Source organism: Festucalex cinctus, chromosome 17 (assembly GCF_051991245.1).
Source record: "Festucalex cinctus isolate MCC-2025b chromosome 17, RoL_Fcin_1.0, whole genome shotgun sequence".
Lineage (NCBI taxonomy): Eukaryota > Metazoa > Chordata > Actinopteri > Syngnathiformes > Syngnathidae > Festucalex > Festucalex cinctus.
In genome coordinates, this window is record NC_135427.1 from 16,535,026 (window position 1) to 16,558,293 (window position 23,268).

Here is a 23,268-nt window from a genome sequence, read left to right on the forward strand (position 1 = left end):
GAGAGAGAGAGAGAGAGAGGGGGGGGGGGACTTAGGGGGAAAAAAACAACAACCTTTGCGCTCTGCTGACCAGCTTATTGGGTTTCACTTGTTGATGTTGTTCTGTTGCCAAGGACACCCAATTACCTCACAAAATGAGGACAATGCAACAGCTGCGTCAACAACACTGGTCAATTTGGGAACAAGAAGTAGAGTCACACTCTATACTTAAGTAGAAATGCTGATATTTTTGTTTGGGGGGGAAAAAAAGACAGCTCAATAAGAACGATATTGTTTTCCATCACCATCCCTGGTCTCAGCCTCCTGCTTGCCTTCAGGATGAGGGACCGGACTCTAACAAATTTCAAATAGTTTTATCCAACAGACTGTCAGGATGAGAAATATTTTCACGTTATGACATGAAATGTATCACGTTAACACATGCAATATCATATTATATTAACGTGATATCGATGTTTTTCAGGTGACTTAATATTTAAGCGGAATAAAAAATACGAGGCAAGCAGTAGTCGGACTTATTTAACCGACGGACAGCTTCAACTGCGTTTGTTTATATTTTTCTCTCTCACTTCCCTCTATTAGTTAGTTACATTTAATAATTACATTTATGTTTTACATGAATAAACTGTGAAAAGGATAACATGTGGAAGAAAGAATGTGACCGCTTCGAGTATTTGCAAACGCTCGTTACTGAGTTCCAGGACACCGATCGTGATGGTGAGCGATAACGAACGATATAGTGTTCTTTCGACTTTAAATAATTGTTTCGTGGTTATTGACTGTCACAGGACACAATGCGTGGAAATGTACATTAGGAAAATATGGATACGTCTGTAGCTAAAGAGATATACGCATTTCATTGTGATTAAATCCGCCTTCATTTTTTTTATTTTTATTATTGACATTTGTTTGTCACGCAATTGTATTTGTTTCCAGAGGCAAAGGAGCAAGTACTGGCCAACTTAGCCAACTTTGCTTATGATCCGAAGAACGTGGAGCACCTGAAGCAGCTCCAGGTGGCTGATCTCTTCTTGGACATGCTCACAGAGGACAATGACAACTTTGTGGAATTTGGAATAGGTCAGGATTCCCTTGGCACATGCATCATGACATTAAAATGCGATTTTGAGGTCCAGTAACATTTTTTTTCTTTTAATAACCTGTTGACTGCACCAGGTGGGCTGTGCAACCTCAGCATGGATCCAGAATGTTGCGACTTCATCCTGCAGAACGACGCCATCCCTCTGGTCATAAACTGTTTGTCCAGCCCGCGAGAAGAGACGGTCCTGTCAGCCATCAGCACCCTCATGAACCTGTCCACGCCGCCGTTGTCGCGCTTGCGCATCAGCGACATGGCCATCGTGGAGTGCATGCTGCGCTTCTCCCTGTGCGAGAGCCCCCGCCTGCGCAACCTGGCCCACGTCTTCGTGCAGGATTGCTGCAGCGAGGAGCAAGTGAGCCAAGCCCGGCGGGGGATGGCCGAACGGACGCAGACCGCGCTCGGCATCCCGTTGCCCAAAGACTGAAGGAGAAGAAGGAGGAACGTTTCATTTCATTCTGGAAATCTTTATTAACATTTTCAATACAAAAACATTCAGAAGAGAAGGCACAAAATGTGAAAGAACATTAACCCAAAGACAAAATAAATAAAACCTTGAATTCAGTGCAATTGTCACTTTGAAGGCCTTAAGTTTAAATATCACATCTTGACAACTTTGGGACGTTGTGTTGCTTTCAAGGCCACAAAGTTAGTTTGTTGAATGATTTGAGATCATTGTGTGGGCTAAAAAAAATGTTTAGCTATAACAGCACACGTGACTAAAACATCACAACTTGACATGAAAAAGCTTAAAAAACAAAATTGCAGAATCCTTTTTTTTTTTTTTTCTTTCAAATGAGGAATGTCAACAAGCAAGGCAGGGCTGTGCGGTCAGGCGTCCTGAGGAGAGCCGTGGACTCGGAAACGATACATGCAGGTGTACTCTTGGTGGCCCCAGTTGGTCAGCACCTGCACTTCGATAATTTGGAAGGCGCGCTCGTTCTCCTCCTGCAAAAAAAACAACAACCCAACTTACAGCAAAATGTCACTTAAACTGGAGATGAGCCGATTCAAACTTCTTTTTTTTTGACCAAGGTATTCCCTCACACAGGAGAAAATTCCTTACATCAACTACCCCAAGAATTGTTGCCTATACGTCAGAAAAAAATTTTTTTTCTGTAATATTACATTAAATAAATTTGTTTTTTAAAAAGAGGAAAATAAGTTTCAATCTTTACACTAACAACACACAATTTGTCAGGATAAAAAGTCTTACGAGAACAAACCAAAGTTGTATTTTCCCCAAAATGGTTATGTATATTATAGGGATGTAACGATATCCAAACACATAACACGATATGATAATTATGATATTGTGAGGAGGTTGGTGATACAATAAAAAAGGTCACAATATTGTAAAGAGCTTAGATGGGGGAGGAAAAAAAAACCCTGTGCCTTTGTATATTACAGCAATGAAAAAAAAATCAAAATATTATATATGAAAAATATATAAAATGCACTTACTTGCTTATGCAAGCACACATTGAGTTCCTACATATTAACACAAGCATATTACGTTTCCCTTCATCTGATGATTGGCATGGATTTTAAACATAAAAGGGCCAAAACATGCCTTGTGAAAATTAAATGGCACTACAAAACTAGCCACCAGAGGGTACTAGAACTGCAAAAGTTTTTTTGTTTTTTTTCAACAGTGCTGCTTTTAATATCGTGACATGACGACATATTGTGGCAGTTTTAATATCACAAAATCACAATATTGGTGTTGTTACATCTCTAGTATATTATTAACTAATTTGCTCCCAAAAACGTATACATACGTTCTCAGACGTATTTATACGGTTTTTTTAAGTTTTTTTTTTTTTTTTAATGCTAGAGCATAAAGGGTTTGATGCAGTCTCTGAACTGAAGAGAACGGTTTTAAGCAATGGTAGTTATTACAAAAATGTCCAGTAGGCGGCAGCAGAGTATAAGAGACCATAAAACCTAGCTATATTCTAAAGCTAATTGCTGCAAAGCATTAACAGACAGAAATTTATTTATTTTTCCTAATGAAAGAAGAGACTAATCTTTATTTTGGTAGGTTCCATGTTTTTTATAGCAATAGAACACAATATTCTGTAGGGCTTGCAAAATCAATCAAAATCCAGTAAAACAAGCCGGGAGCGAAGGGGGTTGCTACAGTCAAAAGGCCTGGGAGTGAATGAGTCAAAGGGAAATTAAGTGACAAACAAAGTTCTAAAATAAGTTCAATTTTATAGGAGTACAAGTTTTTAATTTACAGCTCTTGCCATAACGCGTTGTGTGGACTCACAGTGACATCGTAGGTCTGCAGCGCTTCTCCGTCCTCCCGGTACGTGTACGAGCCCAGCAGTGTCCCTCGCTCCTGACCGGCGTGGTCCAGACCCTAAAAACGGCAACCTTGACTCAAAAAAAACCCCCAGCTGAGCCTCGATAAGACTTTCTTGTTCGGTGACGCTTACGTAGACTCTGAAGTCTCTGGGGGCGCTGCTGAGCGTGCCGCTGGGCGCCAAGGCTTTGGGGATGTGCTCCAGGGAGAAGGCGCTGGGGAGGATGCTCATGGACAAGCGGATTACCAGGAAGCCCGCCGAGCCTCGGAAGGCCCAGCAGTTCCCAGGATGGACGTTCGGCTGAGAGGACGCAAGCACAAGAAAAAAAACAAAAAACAAAAAAACAACCTTGAAAGTAGGCCTTGTCGATAAGCATTTCAAATAAAAAAAAAAAAACAGGCTCTTTGACTCATTTGCTCCCAAAAACATATAACGGTGTTCTATTTTAAATGTTTTAAGTGTCCCGAAGACATATTTCTACATTTTTTTATGCTAGAGCCTACAGAAGGCTTTGATGCAGCCTCTCAACTGCAAAGAACGGTTGAATAAATAGTAGTTATTACACAAACGGCCAGCAGGGAGCAGCAGCACAAAAGAGATCAACCAAGTCCATGGTGAAACTGAGCTATATTCTAATGCTAATTACTTCAAAACAGAAACAGACAGAAATGCATTTTTTTTTCCCCTGATTGGGGGGGAGAGGAAAAAAAAAAAAAAAAAAAAAGACGAATCTTTCTTTTGGTAGGTTCCATGTTTTTATAACAATAAAACAATATTCTGTGGGCCATTTTTTTTTTTTAAAACAAATGGGGAAAATTACTCCTCAATTGCCCCGTGGGAATAACGAAGACGTTATGAATTCCCAATCTGTGAATAAAATATTTAAAAAAAAAAAAAAGAAATAAAAAAAAAAAAGTACAAGAAACCTTAACATTACAATAACAAAATTTTAATATTTTGAAATATTCTCATAAAATTAAAAAAAAGTGTAATATCTTTTTTTTTTTTTAATTAAAACAGGAGCAAAATAGTAATTTTAGAATATAGAAAAATGTAAATAAGGGGATTGCTTCTGTGAAAATGTCTGGGAGTGAATGAGTTAATAAAAATATTAATTAAATATGGGCAACGAAATGTCGCAAGATGATCTCAGCAAAATTGAGTCAACTGTTAAGTCAAGTTTAAAACAAAAAAACAAAAACAAAAAAAAAGCGGCCAAATGACCTGGATGACGACTCTCGGAGACTGCGAGAAGTACCACAGAGGAATCCCAAACAAACTGAGGAGCGCCGCTTTAGTCTCATACGTCTGGGAACAGCGAGTGCTCAGGATGCTGCCACCTGTGTGATGACAAGGATAGAACTTACTAATAAAAAAGAAAAAAAAAAAAAAAAGCCTGACAAACATCATGACAGGTCACTTGTGACCTCCAGACTCCAACGCGTAGTCAGCAAGGCCGGTCCGGTCGTGAGAGAAAAGCTGCAGTGCCGCCTTCACCATCTGATCCACATCCTGCAGTCAAGCAACAAGCCATTAGGTGGCGCTACACTGCAAAAATTAACACATTCATTAAGTTTTTGGTTTTTGTTGTAAAACATTCACATGATCACCTTTCTGGTCACCGCCATCTCATTCGTGTCTCTGAGCGCCTCATCGTGGCCGCAGCTGTCCAGATGATGGCTGACGTTGCGCAAAATGTTGCGCTCCAGTGAGGCCAGAGACGCCTGCAGCTCTTTGCCAAAGTGCACAACACCAACTTCCTGATGGACCCGAGATGAAATCTGTCAAAGAAAAAGGAGAAGACCAGAAAAACAGGAGTCAAGCATATTTTGTTATTTAAAAAAAAATAAATTAATAAAAAAAAGAAAAGAAAAAATAATAGATTTCATGTTAAGGAGTATTTGATGACACAAAGATGTCAGAGTTGTCTCACAGTCTCCCGCTCCAATTGCCAAGATCCCAGAAGACCGTCTACATCCCGCCTGATGTCCTTCAGAGTGGCCTCCAGGCGGCTCACATGTGCCAGAAAGTCATCGTGGGACTGACGTGGGTCCGTCCCGATGCTATTGGGAAAGAGTCATCGAATGCGAGTCACACATTTCGTATTTGGGCCTGACCCGACTTCATTTATTTTTTTTATAAATTTCGACCAGGCATTTAGAGGAAAGAAAAATGATGACGTACTGTGAGGACAATTTTGAAACAGTCTTTTTCTTTTTGTAACAGTTTACGTTATACTACCTGAACTACTATTATGAAGGCTGTGGGCAGATTAGATTGATGGCAACACAGAGGCTGAAATTTGATTGGCCCAAATATAAATAAAATATCATACATACATGTACTGGAAATGAAAAAGAATAGACTGTTGCGCACAAATGAACATATAAAAAAAAAAAAAAACACATACACAACAAATGAAACAAAAAAACACACACACACAAAAACAAACATTAGAATTTAAGTTGTAAATGTACCATCACAGGTGTGTGTGTGCACAGGAAGTGACAAGAACAAGGTGGGAGGTGGGTCAGAGGCGCACCGGAGACATTGAAGCGTACCTGGCCGCATCACAAGGTATTGCCGGTGGCGCCGCCATGATGGCTTCTTGCCTTGACGTTGCCTCCTGGGGGGACAAAACTTGTGCTGTAAACGAGGCCGGTTTAATACCGCACACTGCCAGGGTGTGGGTTACCTCCGCCTTGGCCGCCAGGTTGTGCAGATTTGCCTCCACAAGATCCAGACGAGACATTTGGCTCTGCAGCCAAAATAACTCCTGAAAAGAAACAAACACCGGTTCGAGTCCAGGCTCGGACCTTCCTGGGTGGAGTTTGCATGTTCTCCCCGTGTCCGCGTGGGTCTTCTCCGGGTACTCCGGTCTCCTCCCACATTCCAAAGACATGCATGGCAGGTTAATTGGGCGCTCTGAATTGTCCCTAGGTGTGCGTGTGCGTGTGGATGGTTGTTCGTCTCTGTGTGCCCTGCGATTGGTTGGCAACCAGTCCAGGGTGTCCCCCGCCTACTGCCAGAGCCAGCTGAGATAGGCGCCAGCAGCCCCGCGACCCTTGTGAGGAATAAGCGGTCAAGAAAATGGATGGAAGAAACAAACAATCAGTAAAAGGTAAATGTAACTCGTGAGTAAAAGACAAAAAGTCACGATGACCAGATCCTAAAATCTTAATCTGACTTACTATTTCTATTAATAAGAGTGCGTGCCACCACGACTGCTCACTTTCATAAAGTACCAAAACATGAGCCTTTTGGAACACCCGACAAGCCAGAAGTGAAAGTGAGCACCTGCTCCCTCTGCCGCCTGTCATCGTCCAGGCGCTTTCTGAGCTGTGCCAGCTGGCGCGTCGCCAGTCGGCTGCGCCGCAGTTCAGCGTGCGTCCGCAGCGTCTCGCGTCTCTGCTCGGCCCTGTCGTCGCCGGCCTCCACGCGCTCCCAAAGCGATGCCAGGCTGCGCTCCAGACCGGCCAGGCGCACAGACTCTGGCGCTTCCTGTCAGGTGGCAAGAAGGCACACCTTATAGATCTGCTGTGCTCAAACTGGACTACCGGGAGACAGTCCAGACTAAAATAAAATAAATATATGTAAATAAAAATAAAATGAGGCCAAAACAAAAAAAAAACTCCACACACCACTAAAACAATGACTCCTACCTACATTTACTTTCAGCCAATTAAAAGCACAACCTTGTGATGTCATCACATAAACCTGACATGCCCAAACAAATCAAGTTGCTTTTTATGACAAGACATTTTATTAGTGCAGTAATAAGAGCCTATTATTTTTTTAGAACAAAATCATATTTTTGTGAATTCTTATTTTTTTATTTTTTTATTTTTTTATATAACTAAGGTTGCTCAATTATGAAGAAAATATTAATCACAATTATTTTGGTAATAATTGAAATCATGAGATCATTTAGTTTTGTTTACAAAACAAGAATGTTTAAATGTAAAAAATTAAGACAAAACTCTTTGAAACACTATAATGAAACAAGTTCCTTTTGGATGAAACAAAATGGATTAGCCATTTTAAAATGGTGCAAACGCATACATTTAAACAACTTACAATTAGTATTAATAATTTGATGATTATGTTGATTTTTTTAATTGTGGATTGTGATAATTGAATTTCTATTAATTGTACCGAACTAAGGCAACTTCGTTTTTATTTTTTTATTTTATTTTTTAAAGAATGAATGGGCATATTAAGGATTCCCTCGTTAAAGTGTGACTTTAAAATCATAATATTACAACTATGTCTTGAAAGAATACAGCTTTTGTTTAGTCTTGTAAGATTTTTTTTGTCTAATCCTGAAAGGGAAATGAACAAACAAAAACAAAACTATAACATTATGACTTCCTTTAGACAAAAATATTGGGCCAAAATTTGGTGATCTTATCAAGATCTTATCTAGTGCGTGTACGAGCCTGGTGTTTGAAAAACATTTGTATGTCCATGGGTGGAAATAGGATGCAAGAACGTCAATACTACCTCCTCCGAGTCCTCCACAGCGCCCCCTGCAGCTTGGCTGTCCAAAGAGGTCGAATCCAGACTGTCAACCGAGGACAAAGCGGGACCGTCAGAGACCGTAGTCCTCCACTCCAGGACACTTACTGCTGGTAGACCATCCAGGCCAAACCAACACAGACCTAAAAGACGCAGCAACACGAAACTTGAAATCATAGGTTTTGTTATTTAACTCATTTGCTCCCCAAAAAAAAAAAAAGTATAAATACGTTCTATTTTCAATATTACCAATGCCCCAAAGACGAATTTATGTTTGTTTTTTTAAATGCTAGAGCATACATAAGGCTTTGATACAGACTCTGAACTGCAGAGAATAGTTGAAGCAATGGTCGTTATTACAAAAATGTCCAGGAGGTGGCAGCAGAGTATAAGAGATCAACCAGTGCTATGTTGCAAACAAGCCCTTTTTCCCCCACAGTTTAAAACACATTTGTGAATAATGATGAAACAGATAGAAATATATAAAAAAAAAAAAAAAAAGGGAGACTAATCTTTCTTTTGGTAATGTTTTTATAGCAACATCCAGTAAAACAGCCGGGAGCGAAGGGGGATGCTTCCAAAAAAAGTGCTTGTGGGAAAGAACCTACTGAATGGGATCAGAAGAACCAAGAAGAGTGCGAGAGGAAACCTGTGGGGCAGACATCAGAAAGGTCATTTTATGATGACATCAACATAGAAATAGCATCAAACTCAAAGCCCACAAAAGCAAATCAAGTGTGGTTTTCACCAACAAATTGAGGCAAACCAGAACTCCAAACTGGTCCCATGATGCAAATGGGTTTGACACAGCTGTTCTCAAAACAACAAAATCTAATCATAATTAGCTGTACATTCACTCGAGTCTCTTATTTCAGTATACATTTGTTACCTGAAGCATCTATGAATGCTAAAAATCGTTCTTGAGCACTAATTACCGAGTTAGAAGAGGGCTATCAATCTGTCTGCTGGTCCACTTGAACAAACTGCCCAGCTTGGACGACCCATCTAAAAAAAAAACACACAAACACAAGAATGATATCATTGGCAAGCAAATAATGATGTGAGAGAATACTTTTGCGGATGAGAGAAGAAGCCAACTAGCAGAATGGAAATTATGTTCTACAACCTGCTAGAAAGGAGAGGATCACAATCACTGGAGCTTGATTAGATGATGTCAGATACAAAACACTGGAAAAAGTTTTTTTTTTTTTTTTTTTTTTTTTTTTTTTTAACGCAGGCGACTCAGCATCTAGGAAGACATCAGCGACAGAACGAGAACTCCGAGGACAACAAACGAGGGGCAATGAATGACCTGCGGCATGAGAAGGCGACGACAAGATCGTCCTGGTCAGAATCCGCAGCCGCAAGGTCAGCCAACACAAACACCACACTGAGAAAACAAGGCTCTTTTGCATCAGATTGTGCAAAGTTTGGAGTGAGGCAGCAGCAGCAGCAGCATCGTTAACCTGTAAACATGGTGACGTTCCACAACAATCGGCAGAGCGCCCAGGTCCGAGCGGACCAAGACGCGTCGACGACAACGCGCGTCTGCTCAGCGTGCTCTTTCTCCTTGCAGTCATCACCTGTAGGTGGGAGCAGTGAGTCTGTTATGTCAGTCTAATTCATGCAATGGAACTGTTTCTTTTAACCATTTGCAAATTCACCACAGCATAACGTCAGCAATGTGCACTGTTCTTGGATTGAATGGTCAGAACAAGCCTACTTGGACTGGCAACATACATTTACATTTTTTTTTTTTTTAATAATTGCAACACAGTGGTAGCATTTGGAGGCAGACCCGCTACAAACACGGCCAAAGTGAGTGAATGCATGCATGTTAACTCACACAGAGACCCGTTGGTTTGCAGATCCCGCTGCTTGGTGCTCATCCCGCCACCGTGGTCCGTACGAGCTGCAACAAAATACAAATACACTCAGTCAGTACAAAAATAAATAAATAAATAATGCTCGCTCATACCACTGCCGCCCCGGCCACAGATGAGGCATTTGCATTTCTCCACAGCCAAAGTCAAAAGAGGTGCAGCCCATTTGTGTGAGAGGGGAAACGGCATGTGAGTGGGACGCAACCTGCTGCAAACGAAAACGTGAGTTTGGACGCAAGAACTGTCCCCTGCTGGATCCGAGGCAACCATGTGAATCAGAATGGTGCCTACGGAAGCGTATTGCATTCACTTGGGGAGGGGAAGGAGGGGAAAAGAAAAAAAAAAAAAGAAAAAAAAACTGACTAATTTTTTTGGGGAGCTTTGTTTTGAGTTTTATTTCCTGAGTATGTTTTTTTCTGTTTTATTGAATATTCATAAATAAAAAATAAAATGAAAAATATTCTGAAAAAAGTGGAAAAAATTAATCAGAAAAACAGGAAGAAAAAAAAAATATTCAGAGGTTAAAAACAACTAGTTGGTGCTCTGTTTTCTGGATTTTTTTTTCTGTTTTTGAATCATGTTTTCCCCCTTGTTTTTCTTTTTTTTTTTTTTATGACAGAAAAAAATATTCAGCAAAACAAAAAAGTATTCAGAAAAAACGGAGGAAAAAAAAAATACTCTGAAAAACATAAGTTGGTGCGGTTTTTGGAATTATTTTTTTGAATAATGTTTTTCTTTAATATTTTTTCTCCCGTTTTTCGGAATATATATATTTTTAATGACATAAAATAATATTCAGTAAAACAGAAAAAAATATATTCAGGAAGTTAAAAAAATAAAATAAAATTACTTCGAAAAACAGAAGTTGGTGCTCTGTTTTTTGAAATATTTTATTTTTTTTTTAAATAATGTTTTTCTTATTTTTTTTGTCCTCCTGTTTTTCCTGAATATTTTTTTCCCTGTTTTTTGGATTTTTTTTTTTTAATGACAGAAAAAATATTCAGTAAAAACAGGAAAAAACAAAATCAGATAACAAAAAATAATAATAAAAAAAATACTAAAAAAAATAAAAAATAAATAAACAACAAAGCGCCCCAAAGAAATTAGTCAGAAAAACTGGATTTTTTTTATATTTTTTTTTCCCCCCCAAGTGAATGCAATACGCTTCCGTATGGTGCAGACTGTTTCAGATCTAGAAAATTTTTCTTAACGTCTAAGTGAGTGGTGACAAGGACAAAGTGCATCAACAAGACTGGGGCAGAAGGTGACACCTCACTGAAATTGCATCCGTGAGTTCCTCAAAATCCACACAAGACAACCAGATCCACGACCTTGCTAATGTTTAAAAAAAAAAAAAAAAAAAAAGCCTTTTACAGGCAGGACCTCCATGTTTTTCAAGCTGACACATCTGCCAGGCACGCGCCAGTGCAGAGCACCAACGGGCCGCTGCACTCCTCGCGCCGGCCAGCAGCCGGTCCAACCACCGCTGCAGCACATCTGCAAGAACCGCACACGGGATCGGCGTGACGTCGTTGGGGGAGCCGGTGATGTCGCATTTTGATGGGTGGGCGGAGCCACAGAAGTCACACATCACTCAAACGTCTTGGATTCCATCCTCACCCATTCTGGATTGCCGTCTCCGCTCCCTCGAGTAGATGGTGGACGCTTCAGAGGCAGGCGAGTCGAACGGCGTGTACTTGGAGGGTGACGACGGGAGGTCAGAGGTTTCGGACTCCCTACCGCAGCACTCGCGGTCTTTGCGGGAGACCCGAGTCAGTGTATGGACCAGGTGCTTGGGGCAGCGGCCGTCGCAGCCTGTCAGAGTTCTGTTGGCCAACATGCTGCTCTGCTCCTCCATCATGGTGCTCTCTGGGAAAAAAACAAACACAAAACCCTGGGCAGTGGATGCAAAAAAAAAAAAAAAACATCCTACTGCATGCAGTTTTGTAAATTTATTATGGTCCAATGAAGGCTCATCATGATGGTTTTAAATTATTATTTTTTTATGTATATAAGCTCAATTACTGTAAAATTATATAGAGTACAGGGCCATGCTGGTGAGTTACCTTGAAACCATCTTGACTGTCATTTAATTTGTGATCACTTTTTTCTGCCCCCTTTCATTGCTTTTTTTTTTTTTTTTTAAAGAAAGCAATTTAAAAAATGTAATTGAATTGAATTGCATTGAACGCAACATGTCGAGGCTAACCGAATGTAAACAACACTACAAAATGGCCAACTCACTACAAAGTGGATAGTAAGTCAAATTTGAAGGATTCACCAACCTCTAGGATCAAGGTCATGGTCCAAACCTGGATCACCACAAAAATGGAGACAATTTCATCATCAGTCAAGCCTCATAAAATGAAAACGAAGCCCCTGAGCGCCAATTGCGTCTTACCCCAGAAGTTGTCAACCAGCGTGCTCTCCCGCACCGAGGCCTCGTGGAGGGACGACTCGTCCAACAAGGACGAGAGCAGCGACGCGTCGGATGCGTCGCTGTGGAGTGAGCGGTTGGAGGGTTTTCTAGGCGCGTGCGCCGGGAGCGACCCCGAGCAGGATGCCGAGTGCTGCGACTTCAACACCCTGCTGGGAAGACGACGAGGGAAGAGTGACGTACAAAGACAAAAAGGGTACATTAAAAAGTGAAGGGACCCCAGAGGAGAGCCCAAAAAATAAATAGTAATTGCTATAGCGGCCACAAGATGGTGCCCAAGAACTACTTTTGACTTACAATTAAGATTTAACAAAGGCAAACTGCAAAGAACGGTTGTACACGTGAGGAGCAACTGGTATCAGTTCAAGAAACTAAATAATTTAATATAATAAATAAATAAATAAATAAATAAATAAATAAATGGTGATATTTAGTGTTAATTTTGTCTGCCATTTTACATTTAGTCTCAGTTTTAGTCCACTTTCAGTCACGCTTGTTAGTTTTTAAATCACAGTTGGTCCATTTTTATTGAGTCATTTTTTTTACGTCAACTATAAATCTAGCATTTTAGTCTTTATTTTAGTCCAAGAAAATGTAATTTTATTCATCTATTTTTAGTCAACAAAAAATGTCAACGTTTTAGTCTAATTTTAGTCAGAATTTCTCATCTTTTTGATTAAAACAACTTAACACACAATAACCGTGGCTACTACGGCTCCATGCTATGAGATAGCCAGCATTAATTAGCAGTCACATTAACATTATTGTTGAAACATTACAGCCATTAGATTGTTAAATTAGAACTATAAAATTTATTTTATTTATTTATTTTTTTAACCTTTCAGCATGAATCCACCTCCTGTTTGTCCCATGTGCTTGTGCTGTGTGTCACATGACAGTGTCACAGACATGATAGATTAGCAGACAAGATTTGACAAAAATCATATACATTTTCATCTCATTTTTGTTCATGAACTAAAATATCCATCGATTTTAGTTCAGTTTGTATCAAGTGAAGGACATTTTCGTCTTGTCTTCATTAGTCGATGAAAATGCAGACCAATTTAGTCGCAGCTGTTCATTAAGGAGTATTTTAGTCTAGTCTAGTTTTAGTCCAGTGAAAAATGTGTTGACGAAATTATTTGTTTACTTTTTGTTGACAAAATTAACACTAGTGAGATTAAAAGTGACATCTACCTTGTGTTCCTCCAGCCGTTTCCTCCAACGTTGAGGGAGGCGCTGTCGAGCGGGAGGCGTTGGTCCAGTAGGCCTTTGTCCAGACGTAGACTGCGCCTGGACATACTGCCGGGCTCACTGTCCGAGTCGGATGCTGCTGACCAGTAACTGGAGCTGAGCGAGCAGAGAAAATTATTTTGCAGCAGTTTCACTCTTTGCATGCAATTATCTACTTAACAAATCTCTTTTTTTCTTTTCTTTTTTTTCTTTTTTTTTTTGGGGGGGGGGGGGGGGGGTGTCGCGGATGTTGTAACCTCATCTTCTCTCTCATCATTTTGGTTCCCCAAAATGTTACTTTTTTGCTAGCTTGTGTACTTTTTTTTTTTTTTTAATCCAAGGAAAATGCACCATATTAAATAAAAAAAGATCTTGGACTCTGTTGAACAAGAACATAAAACACCCTCTCCATCAGAATAGCTTTAAAAAGGTCACTTTTGTTGTGCTACTATCATTCAGCTAGCAAAGTGAAGGCCAGACACACACTTGACCCACAAAGCGAATGCAGTAACTGCACAAGAAACATGAGCGTACACACACAGGTCTGTCCAGCCCCAGCTCTGCAGATCCTCGTCCTGGTCACCGACACTCATTCCAGGTCAGGAAGACAAGCATGTTTCTCTCAAAACAACTCAGGTCAGTCAGCTGCTTAGGCCGCGCCTCTTCCGTTCCACACACATAACCTGAACTCTGATCCAGCATTTCAAACTTGCTCCACGAGAGGACTTACCGGCAGCTATTAAGAAGCTGCTGTTTGACTTTGTCCCCCCGTGAGGTGCTAAACGTCACTCAGTCTTTCTGTAAGCCTCCCTGGATTAGACAGCGGTCCGCACACTTTGAGCCAATTAATGGAAGCTGGGAAGAAGATGGAGGCGGAGGTCCTTTTGGTGGTGCTGCAGAAGATGATTGCAAACAAGAAATCACAAAGTGCAAGAAAATACAGTACATAAATGTACACCATTATAAAACCTTTATAATGAGCTTTTAAGTGAAAGTTGCAGGATAACGTTCCTCCTGAAATTCAACCCCAGAACTAAATGTAATGAGTAAAGTACATGTTAGAATTGTGCTATAAAACCAACCTAACTAATCGATTACATTATAGCTAAATGTATGCAAAAAAAAAAAAAAAAAAGACATGTTCACACGTGGCTTTTGGTATTTAATTTGCTTTGTCAAGTTTCAGCCAATCATATAGGCGTTATCGTGGTCGAACGTACCAAAAGCACCAATGACATAAGTGGTGGGCGGAGCCCCGCCAAAACCGAACAGTGCCGATGATCGTTGAGGTAACCGTTAACATTACTCGTTAGCACTTTAAATGTAAAACACGACAAGAGAAAACAAACTGCCGACCGCAGCTGGCAAGCCGACCTAATCGGGATTTAAGATGAAATTGCAGCTCGCTAACACAATTCAAACTGGCGAGCAGACGACCTGTTCAGATATTTAATTCTCGAAAAAAACTCGAAAATCTGACTGTCACTTACCGGGTTTCACATTTTAAAAAAAAAGCCTTCTCGAAAATGTGTCTTCTGGGCAAACACGAATAAGGTAACTGAATCAAAGTGAAGTTTACTTCGGCTTCTGCTTCGTGATTTTTATAGCGTCAAAAGTTAATATGTCACCCCCGTGTGGTTGGCGTGATAACTGCACCAAAGATTGTGATCAACGAAGATAGGCGAAGTATCACAAGTCGTATGTGTGCTTTTCAGCTCGGTCTATGAACACTTTAATTTGTGTATCGTACTTGTGATTATTTATATGTATTTCATCGTCATATTACAAGAACATTACTACTATATGACTACAACATTTGAAAATAAATGTCCACAAGACGACAGCGGGTACGAGCGATGTGACCGCTCTCTATCTACCCGGAAGTAACCCGGAAGTGAAACCATCCGGCACGCGGTCATAACATTTTTGTAGCTTTCGCACGTGGGTTTTAGAGGAAAACAAGAAAGGTTCGTCTATAAATTGTTAGGACAGAGAATGAAGTGCGGATGTTGTGAAATGTTGCTACGACTGAAACTGTGTTTGTGGTAGTTTTGATACGTGTTTTACTCACTAATCTATGATGCCATTATGTTTCGCCAAACCCGACTTAGAAATAATTTTTGTTATTACGAATCTTACGACGCTAAATTACCCCTCGATTGCGGCAATTTGATGATTTAATTTGCTGTTTTGACACTCATAGAATAACAAAAGGCATATTTGTAATCGCTCTTCCTTTGCAGAAGAAGTTTTGTCGGTGATAAGTACTCTAAGTAGTTTTGTTTGTTCTCATTCATGACCTTAAACGTGTAGCATCGCACCCTCTCATCTAATATCTTCTAAATATATATATCTTATAATTCTACTCCTTTCAGGTTTAGAACCAACCATGACGTCATTAGCCTACCAGCTGAAGCGGCTGGCGCTTCCTCAGAATGACCCCAATTTACTGTCACGCAAAGAGGTCGTGTCGCTTCTCTTTGACCCCAAAGAAGCAGCTACCATCGACAGAAGCACCTTCTATGCCCTCGGTGAGTCTCTTTTCCTCCACTACCTTCCATTTCTCTATCCATTGTCATCCTTTGTAACCTTTCAAACGTTGATTCTCTGCAGGCTGCACAGGCCTGGACGAGCTTCTGGGGATCGAACCGGCCTTCCACGAGTTCCAGGACTCTCTCTTCAGCCAGGCATCGCTCACGCTAGAGCGCAGTGTCCAGTCCAAAGATGTCAACAAGAAGCTGGATGCCGACATCTCTCTGTTCCTTGCCCGCGTCTCCCCGTACTTCCTCCTCAAGCCGGCACACAAGTGCATCGAGTGGCTGGTGCATCGGTACGCAACACAATTCTCCAAATTTGGATTGGGCCCTTGTCATTTCCATTCATTTTGTTGGGCGCAAAGAAATGTATGTTTATGATATTGCACCGTATTAGATTTGTCAGGTTCCTTCTTGTTTGTGAGCAGCTTCCACATTCATCTGTACAACGTCGAGAGTTTGCTGGCTTGCGTGCTGCCTTATCACCACACCAACACGTTTGTCCGAGTAGTGCAGCTCCTCAAGCTCAAGGATGCCACAAACTGCTGGAATTGGCTGCAGGCCCTGCAGGTGAGACTTGATGATGTCAAGTTGACGTTTCAACTAGTTGGCAGGTTGATAAATGTTGACTTTGTCCATGTTTTGGTTGTTCAGAAACCAGGCGTGCCGCTGGCCAAAGGGACTCTGGTCACCCACTGCTACTCTGACCTGAGCTTCATGGACTTCATCTGCAACATCGTCACAACATCCATTCAGGTAGCCGCACCTCACACACGTTGGGATGGAATATTTCCAGTACATTTTGCAGGGGTTAGGATGGGAAATTTGGGAACAATTCCGAATTCAACATTTTCAATGAGAATGAAGAGATTTGAATGGAAAAGGGGCACAATCATTGTTTTGTTTTATCATAAAGAGAGTTGCAACCAAGGTTATTTTAGTTAACTAAAACTAACGAAAATAAAACTAAAACTCAAACAACAATTTCGTTAACAAAATAAAATAAAAACAAAAATACTTTAAAAAAAAAATAACTGAAACTAACAAATTATAGCAAAAATGTCATTCGTATTAGTCTTTTGTAATTAATTTAATGCATGAGCCTTTGCGTATGATTTTAAATGTGATTTGAAGTACCGTATTTTCCGCACTATAAGGCGCACCTAAGAGTCTTCAGTTTTTCAAAAGCTGACCATGCGCCTTATAATCCAGTGCGCCTTATATATGGATCAATATTGAGCCGCAACAGGTCTCGCTGTCAAGACGCTATCGGTTATTCATTTTGGGAGTGAATGGAGTTGTCCGAAAGCTGGCTTGTAATCTATTAATAAAGTTTGACTGACCTATCTGAGCGGCACGGTGATTGAGTGGTTAGCACGTACGCCTCCCAGTTCTGTGGACTCCGGTTCGAGTCCAGGCTCCGGCCTTCCTGGGTGGAGTTTGCATGTTCTCCCCGTGCCCGTGTGGGTCTTCTCCGGGTACTCCGGTCTCCTCCCACATTCCAAAGACATGCATGGCAGGTTGATTGGGCGCTCCGAATTGTACCTAGGTGTTCTTGTGAGTGTGGATGGTTGTTCGTCTCTGTGTGCCCTGCGATTTGCTGGCAACCAGTCCAGGGTGTCCCCCGCCTACTGCCCAGAGCCAGCTGAGATAGGTGCCAGCACCCCCCGTGACCCTTGTGAGGAATAAGCGGTCAAGAAAATGGATGGATGGATGGATGGATGACCTATCTGACTGTTTTGTTGACATTCCCTTTAGCGCAGCACCATCTAATGGATGCATAACGTAACCCCAGCCTCTACTGTAGTGCCTTATATATGGAAAAAGTTTTAAACTATGTAATTCATTGAAGGTGTAGATTTATTTTGATACGAACCGGAATAAAGACGTTTGAAGGTGTGTCACACTGAAGTGACGTCATCTCGAAGCAGCCAATGGAAAAGCACCTTCAGATGATGTCGCTCCCATTGTGTTTTTTAAAATATGCAAAAGTAAAACACATAAAAAAAAACAACTAACTAAAGCCAAACTAGAACGAAGCTTTTTTTAAATAACTAAAACTAACAGAACCACCCTGAAAACTAATGAAAACGAACTTAATTTAAAAAACAATACTCAAAACGAAAACAAAACTAACAAAAATGAAAAAGTCCAAAAGTATAATAACCCTGGTTACAATTAATGATTATCTTAATAATCGATTAATCTTTTCTTTCTTTTTTTTTTTTCTTTCTTTTTTTTTTTTTGTTAGTCAATGTATCACGATTTTTATTTTCTTTTTTAAATTCAATCTTTTTTTTTTTTAAACAGAACATTTTTTTTTTTAATTAACAGTGCAGATAATGCAGTAATAATAATAATAATAATAAATAAGAGGAAATATTATTGTGCTGATTTCTTTCAGGCTTTTTCCGGACATACCCAAAGTTTCTCCCAGCTCCGAGTCGTCTTCTCTTTCTACGCCTCCACTGTTGTGTCTGCGCTGGACGCTGTTGGCAAAGTGTCAGACACCATCATTTCCAAACTGCTGCCATACGTGCAGAAGGTACAGATTGATTTACATCAATTGCTTTTATCATGTATCATAACGTAAAAAAATGTTGCCACCTCGGAAAAGTGATCATTATCATTTCATGTTGTCCTTGTCCCCCTTTTCAGGGTCTGAAGTCAGACGTGGCGGACTACAAGGCCGCCACTTACATGATTGTGTGCCAGATGGCGGTCAAGGTGGTGATGGAGGCGAGCCTGGTCAACACGCTGGCACTGCGTGTCAGCAAGTCTCTGCTCAATGAGCCCGTGTTGGCCAAAGATGGGCTGGGCTGCCTCATCGTGCTCCTGCAGAGCCAGAGGGAAGGCGCGGCCGGCTCCAGGTAGGATGACACAACAGCATGCAGCATCTTGTGTCTTGCTCGTGGACAACATTCACTGATATGTGACATGTTCACTGCATGCCGATCTAAGATATCCTATTGGCCCTTGAATGCTCTGAACCAATGACCTGACAGCTTTTTCATATTGAGGACAAAACACTTTAGTTATCGGTATGGTATCGGTATCGGCCGATACTGCAAAGCTTGGTATCGGAATCGGTATCGGGGGCCAAAAAATGGTATCGGAACAACACTCGTTCTTACAATACAACAATGAAAAATATTATAAAATATGTTTTAAATATATATAAATTTAATATATATACTGAGGCACTTGACTCGCTTCACAAGCATATTCGTATTCCCCTTCATCTAACCAATAGCATGGATTTTAAACACTGAAGGGCCAAAACATGCCTTGTGAAAATTAAACTGCACTAAAAGAACTAGCCACCAGAGGGTGCTAGACCTGCAGAAATGGAAATCAACCTGACTTTTTTTTTTTTTTTTTTTTTTTTTAACAAAAGTGCTACATTTAATATCGTGACATGACGACGACGACTATATATTGGGGCAGGTTTAATATCTTGATATCACGACATTGCCGATATTGTTACATCCCTATTAATTATACTTCAGTAATTGTAAAATGTTAAAGCTTTTTATTTTTACTTTTCCTCTCTGGCTCATTTTTTATTTGTCAAGTTTTAAGTTACTGGTAATTTTTAAATTAATTTTTTTAACAAGATTTTACTATGAAATAAACAATGATGAGCATTTACTACCACCCAAGTTAATTAATTAATTAATTAACCGTAAATACAATTTGCCATCTACTGGCAGTTGCGCGCCAGAAAAGTTGTTTCCGAGCTCGAAATTCACCGTGGGTCACAATCAGACACCGAAAAGCGTACTTGACGAGTACAATCCGTGTTCAGATTCTGCAGCCACGTGTGTTCCATGCCTGCGCTGGCATCCACGCTTCAGCTCATGGCCGCCGCCCACGACGTCAGCCCTCTGCTGCGCTACCTGCTGCCTCATCTGGTCCACGCCAGCTTTGGCAGCACAGGTGAGAACTGAACCCAAACGTAAACTTTTTGCGGTTTCAACATTCCGGCTGTCTTTTTTTTTTTTTTTTTTTTCTTCTCTCCGTGTGTGTGTTTTGGATAGAGGACACGCGTGCGCTGGAGTCGCTCCTGCAGTCGGTCCCCCTGACCAAAAGCCTGGATGAACACATGGCTCGGTAAACATCTTTTGAACCTTAACTTGACAGGGTCACACCCACGTATTTGTTTGCTGCTGCAGTTTGCTTCTAGACGATTACCTGAGTCAGTCGGAGCTCACCGAGGACAACGTCGACACCCTCAACCATCGTCTGCAGCCGCTGGTGCGACTCTTTGAGTCCAAGTGAGTTGCAACATTTATCTCTGTATTAGGAGCGTGACAATACACAGAATAGGGCTGGGAATCTTTGACGGTCTCCCGATTCGATTACGATTTTTGGGTCTACGATTCGATTCAGAATCAATTCTCGATTCAAACAATTTTCGATTCAAACTTATTTGATTGACCCATGATTTCTGCTTCAATTCACAGATATGCACAACATTGTCATGATGTACTCCAGTCTGCTTTGCAAGAGAAAATTACAAATAGAGACATTAGTCTTTTTTTTTTTTTTTAAACATTTATTCATTTTGTATTGTAAGTGCCATTTTCCACAAAAACAGCATGTGTGCTCCAACTACCTTTTCCCCTTCTTCTTCATTTCTAATTTAAATAAAATTTATTTTTAGATATTAATATTGATTCGATTAATAAATGAGAATCTCGATTCTTTTATGAATCGATTTTTTTGGCACAGCCCTAACATCGATATCGCGATACTTTGTCTCCCGATAGATTATCGATATGCAAGTTTTTTGCACAAGAAAACCCCACTAAATGTACAAAACCTGAGACAAAAATAGATAAGAATGGATGGCTAGATGTAGATGAAGCCAAAAATGGAACACTTAAGTTTTGCTTTTGCTCCGCCTCAGATACTTCGGGGCTCTGGACGGCGTCCTGTCGGGTCACGTGACCGACGTCAACAACCCGGAGCAGAAACGCCTCTTCCACCGGTTCCTCTCTCTGTCCATGAGCAGCGGAAAATTCCAGGTGCGATGACGAAAGTGGCGACGAAATGAAAAATGTGTTGACTAAAATGTTTTGGGATCAGATTGTGGGCGACTCGGACACGTCGCTGCTGCTCAGCCTGAAGCACCCGCAGCCGTCGCTCCGAGTGTCGGCTCTGGAGCACCTGAGGAACCTCGTGGCGTCCGGGCAGGTGAGACCTCGCCGCAGCTTCTTGACGCGCTCGTCCCTCTTAGTTTTGACTGTTTTTTTTTTTTTTTTTTTTTTTTTTCTTTCCTCGCCGCAGCTTCAGAGTTTGGACCAGGATTTCCTGAAAGACGCCATCATGGAGCGCTTGAAGGATGACGTGATGGAGGTGGTCAGTGCGGCTCTTCAGACCTTGGAGGTGGGTGACGTTTCAGAATGTTTCATTACCAACATCAAACAACCAATGTTTTGACAAAGTGGCATAGAAACTCAAGAAAAACATTAAAAAAAATATACCTCACCATTATTCTGAATGTAAATTTATCCATCCATCCATCCATTTTCTTGACCGCTTATTCCTCACAAGGGTCACGGGGGGTGCTGGATATTATATAAATTTTTTTTTTTTTAATGCCCCCCCCCTTTTGACCAGGGTTATTATAGTTTTGGAATTTTTCATTTTAGTTTAGTTTTGATTTCGTTTTTTTTATTTTTTATTTTTTTTATTTTATTTTTTTTAATTTAGTTAGTTTTAATTAGTTTTCTAGGTGGTTCTGTTAGTTTTTATTCATTTTAGTTATTTAGTAAATGCTACGTTTTAGTTTCCATTTTTATTTTTATTTATTTATTTATTTATTTTTTAAATGTATGTGACTTGTACGCAATATTTAAAAAAAACAGCATGGAAGCGATGTCACCTGAAGGTGCTTTTCAATTGGCTGCTGCTAGATGACATCACGTGTGATTTTTCAATACATGAATACAGTGCAGGGTTATTATAGTTTTGGAATTTTTCATTTTTGATTTCGTTTTTAGATTTTTTTTTATTATTTAGTTAGTTTTAATTAGTTTTCTGAGTGGTTCCGTTAGCTTTTATTAGTTTTAGTTATCAAATAAATGCTTTGTTTTAGTTTAGTTAGTTTCAGTATAGGTTTAGTTGTTGTTGTTGTTGTTGTTGTGCGTGTGTGTTTTTGTTGGGTTTTTTTTTTTTTTTTTTTTTTTATAAATGTGTATTACTTGTGAACAATATTTAACAAAAACAAACACGCACCTGAAGGTACTTTTCTATTGGCTGCTGCTAGATGACGTCACTTCTGTGTGACACACTTTCAAACGTCCTTTTTCCGGTTTATATCAAAATAAATCTACTCAAAATCACATTTAAAATCATCCCCCAAAGGCTTCATGCATTAAATTAATTACCAAAGAGTAAATAGAACGGACGTTTTTGCTATAATTATAGTTTGTATTGTAAACATAAAATGAAGTTTCAGTTCGTTTTCGTTTTTAAAAATGCATTTCTGTTTTTATTTTATTTCGTTATCGAAATTGTTTTTTGAATTTTAGTTTTATTTTTTTTCCCTTAGTTTTAAAATAACCTGGCCCATGACCAGAGGAGCATTTGAACTCTGGTGATCAATACAATTTTTTTGTTGAGTCTCTTTGTGTGGCCTTGTAGTTTTGACATCCCATAGTAGAGGAAGAAACTAGGCCTGATAAATCAATTATCAAAGGATTTTTGTCAAACACATTTCATTGTGTGAGGGAATGAAATAATAATGTGTCTAAAGTTTTGTTGTTGTTGTTTTCCAGATGCTGTTTGACGTTTTGGACGCCGAGGACGTCGTGACCAATTTGCTGTGTCTGCTGCAAAGAATCGATCAACCTGAGGCCGATAGCTGGTCAGAACATGCTTTTTTTGTTTTTTGTTTCGTAACTTTTATTTCTGTGTAAAAAAATAAAAATAAAATAACAAACTCAATAGCCTCTTGCTCCGTATCCATGACGACTTTTGTTTTTGACTGTTGACATGACTGTTTGTTTGTTTTTCTTCCTTTCCATCAGGCTGCCAGTTTTAACAGAAACGGTGCGTTTACTGACCGACTCCCGTCTGGAAAAAGGGAACGGCAAGCAGGTGGAGAAGATCAGCTGGGGGCTTCTGCCCTTCCTGGTCATCACCTCCACTCATCCAGACTCTGCCCAGCTCCGCCTAGCGCGCTGCGTCGCCGGCAGCGCTGTCCTTGCCAGGCATCCGCTCACCATGACATGGGCGCAAGGTA

General features: G+C 40.3%; 3 protein-coding genes across 14 annotated transcripts in view; 2 read left to right on the forward strand and 1 right to left on the reverse strand.

Annotated features, from left to right (window-relative positions):
* Positions 1 to 76: 76 nt before the first annotated feature.
* Positions 77 to 1,663, forward strand: armc7 (armadillo repeat containing 7). The gene is made up of 3 exons (XM_077501763.1): positions 77 to 717; positions 937 to 1,080; positions 1,177 to 1,663. The coding sequence occupies exons 1-3, from the start codon at positions 642 to 644 to the stop codon at positions 1,524 to 1,526; spliced, it is 570 nt and encodes a 189-aa protein (XP_077357889.1). The 5' UTR covers positions 77 to 641; the 3' UTR covers positions 1,527 to 1,663.
* On the reverse strand, positions 1,546 to 15,141 carry LOC144004532 (uncharacterized). 9 transcript variants are annotated; one of them, XM_077501755.1, is made up of 23 exons: positions 14,973 to 15,141; positions 14,213 to 14,375; positions 13,447 to 13,599; positions 12,214 to 12,401; positions 12,098 to 12,124; positions 11,433 to 11,681; positions 11,187 to 11,309; positions 9,776 to 9,841; positions 9,396 to 9,512; positions 9,242 to 9,319; positions 8,865 to 8,934; positions 8,538 to 8,578; positions 7,915 to 8,072; positions 6,709 to 6,912; positions 6,107 to 6,187; positions 5,973 to 6,037; positions 5,345 to 5,474; positions 5,022 to 5,192; positions 4,839 to 4,923; positions 4,636 to 4,751; positions 3,544 to 3,711; positions 3,375 to 3,467; positions 1,546 to 2,047 (listed from the first exon to the last, which is right to left on the reverse strand). In XM_077501755.1, exons 3-23 carry the CDS (start codon positions 13,548 to 13,550, stop codon positions 1,931 to 1,933), a joined length of 2,451 nt encoding a protein of 816 aa, XP_077357881.1. In that variant the 5' UTR covers positions 13,551 to 13,599; positions 14,213 to 14,375; positions 14,973 to 15,141; the 3' UTR covers positions 1,546 to 1,930. The 9 variants fall into 9 exon arrangements, with proteins under 9 accessions (XP_077357881.1, XP_077357882.1, XP_077357879.1 ...); XM_077501756.1 differs by lacking the exon at positions 14,973 to 15,141 and adding an exon at positions 14,452 to 14,603; XM_077501753.1 differs by lacking the exons at positions 14,213 to 14,375; positions 14,973 to 15,141 and adding an exon at positions 14,023 to 14,185 and having other exon boundaries at positions 12,214 to 12,398.
* Positions 14,738 to 23,268, forward strand: part of heatr1 (HEAT repeat containing 1) — a 33,958-nt gene continuing 25,427 nt past the window's right edge. For 2 of the 4 annotated variants that reach the window (XM_077501747.1, XM_077501751.1), the window contains exons 1-15: positions 15,341 to 15,449; positions 15,858 to 16,013; positions 16,096 to 16,312; positions 16,445 to 16,586; positions 16,671 to 16,772; positions 18,421 to 18,561; positions 18,675 to 18,886; positions 19,825 to 19,955; positions 20,057 to 20,129; positions 20,192 to 20,293; positions 20,929 to 21,046; positions 21,108 to 21,215; positions 21,309 to 21,407; positions 22,802 to 22,890; positions 23,054 to 23,265. In XM_077501747.1, the coding sequence (XP_077357873.1) occupies positions 15,872 to 16,013; positions 16,096 to 16,312; positions 16,445 to 16,586; positions 16,671 to 16,772; positions 18,421 to 18,561; positions 18,675 to 18,886; positions 19,825 to 19,955; positions 20,057 to 20,129; positions 20,192 to 20,293; positions 20,929 to 21,046; positions 21,108 to 21,215; positions 21,309 to 21,407; positions 22,802 to 22,890; positions 23,054 to 23,265 (1,888 nt within the window). In that variant the 5' untranslated portion in view covers positions 15,341 to 15,449; positions 15,858 to 15,871. Of the gene's footprint in view, positions 14,772 to 14,806; positions 15,037 to 15,340; positions 15,450 to 15,857; positions 16,014 to 16,095; positions 16,313 to 16,444; positions 16,587 to 16,670; positions 16,773 to 18,420; positions 18,562 to 18,674; positions 18,887 to 19,824; positions 19,956 to 20,056; positions 20,130 to 20,191; positions 20,294 to 20,928; positions 21,047 to 21,107; positions 21,216 to 21,308; positions 21,408 to 22,801; positions 22,891 to 23,053; positions 23,266 to 23,268 lie in introns of those variants that run through there. The other 2 variants (XM_077501749.1, XM_077501748.1) reach the window with 2 other exon arrangements.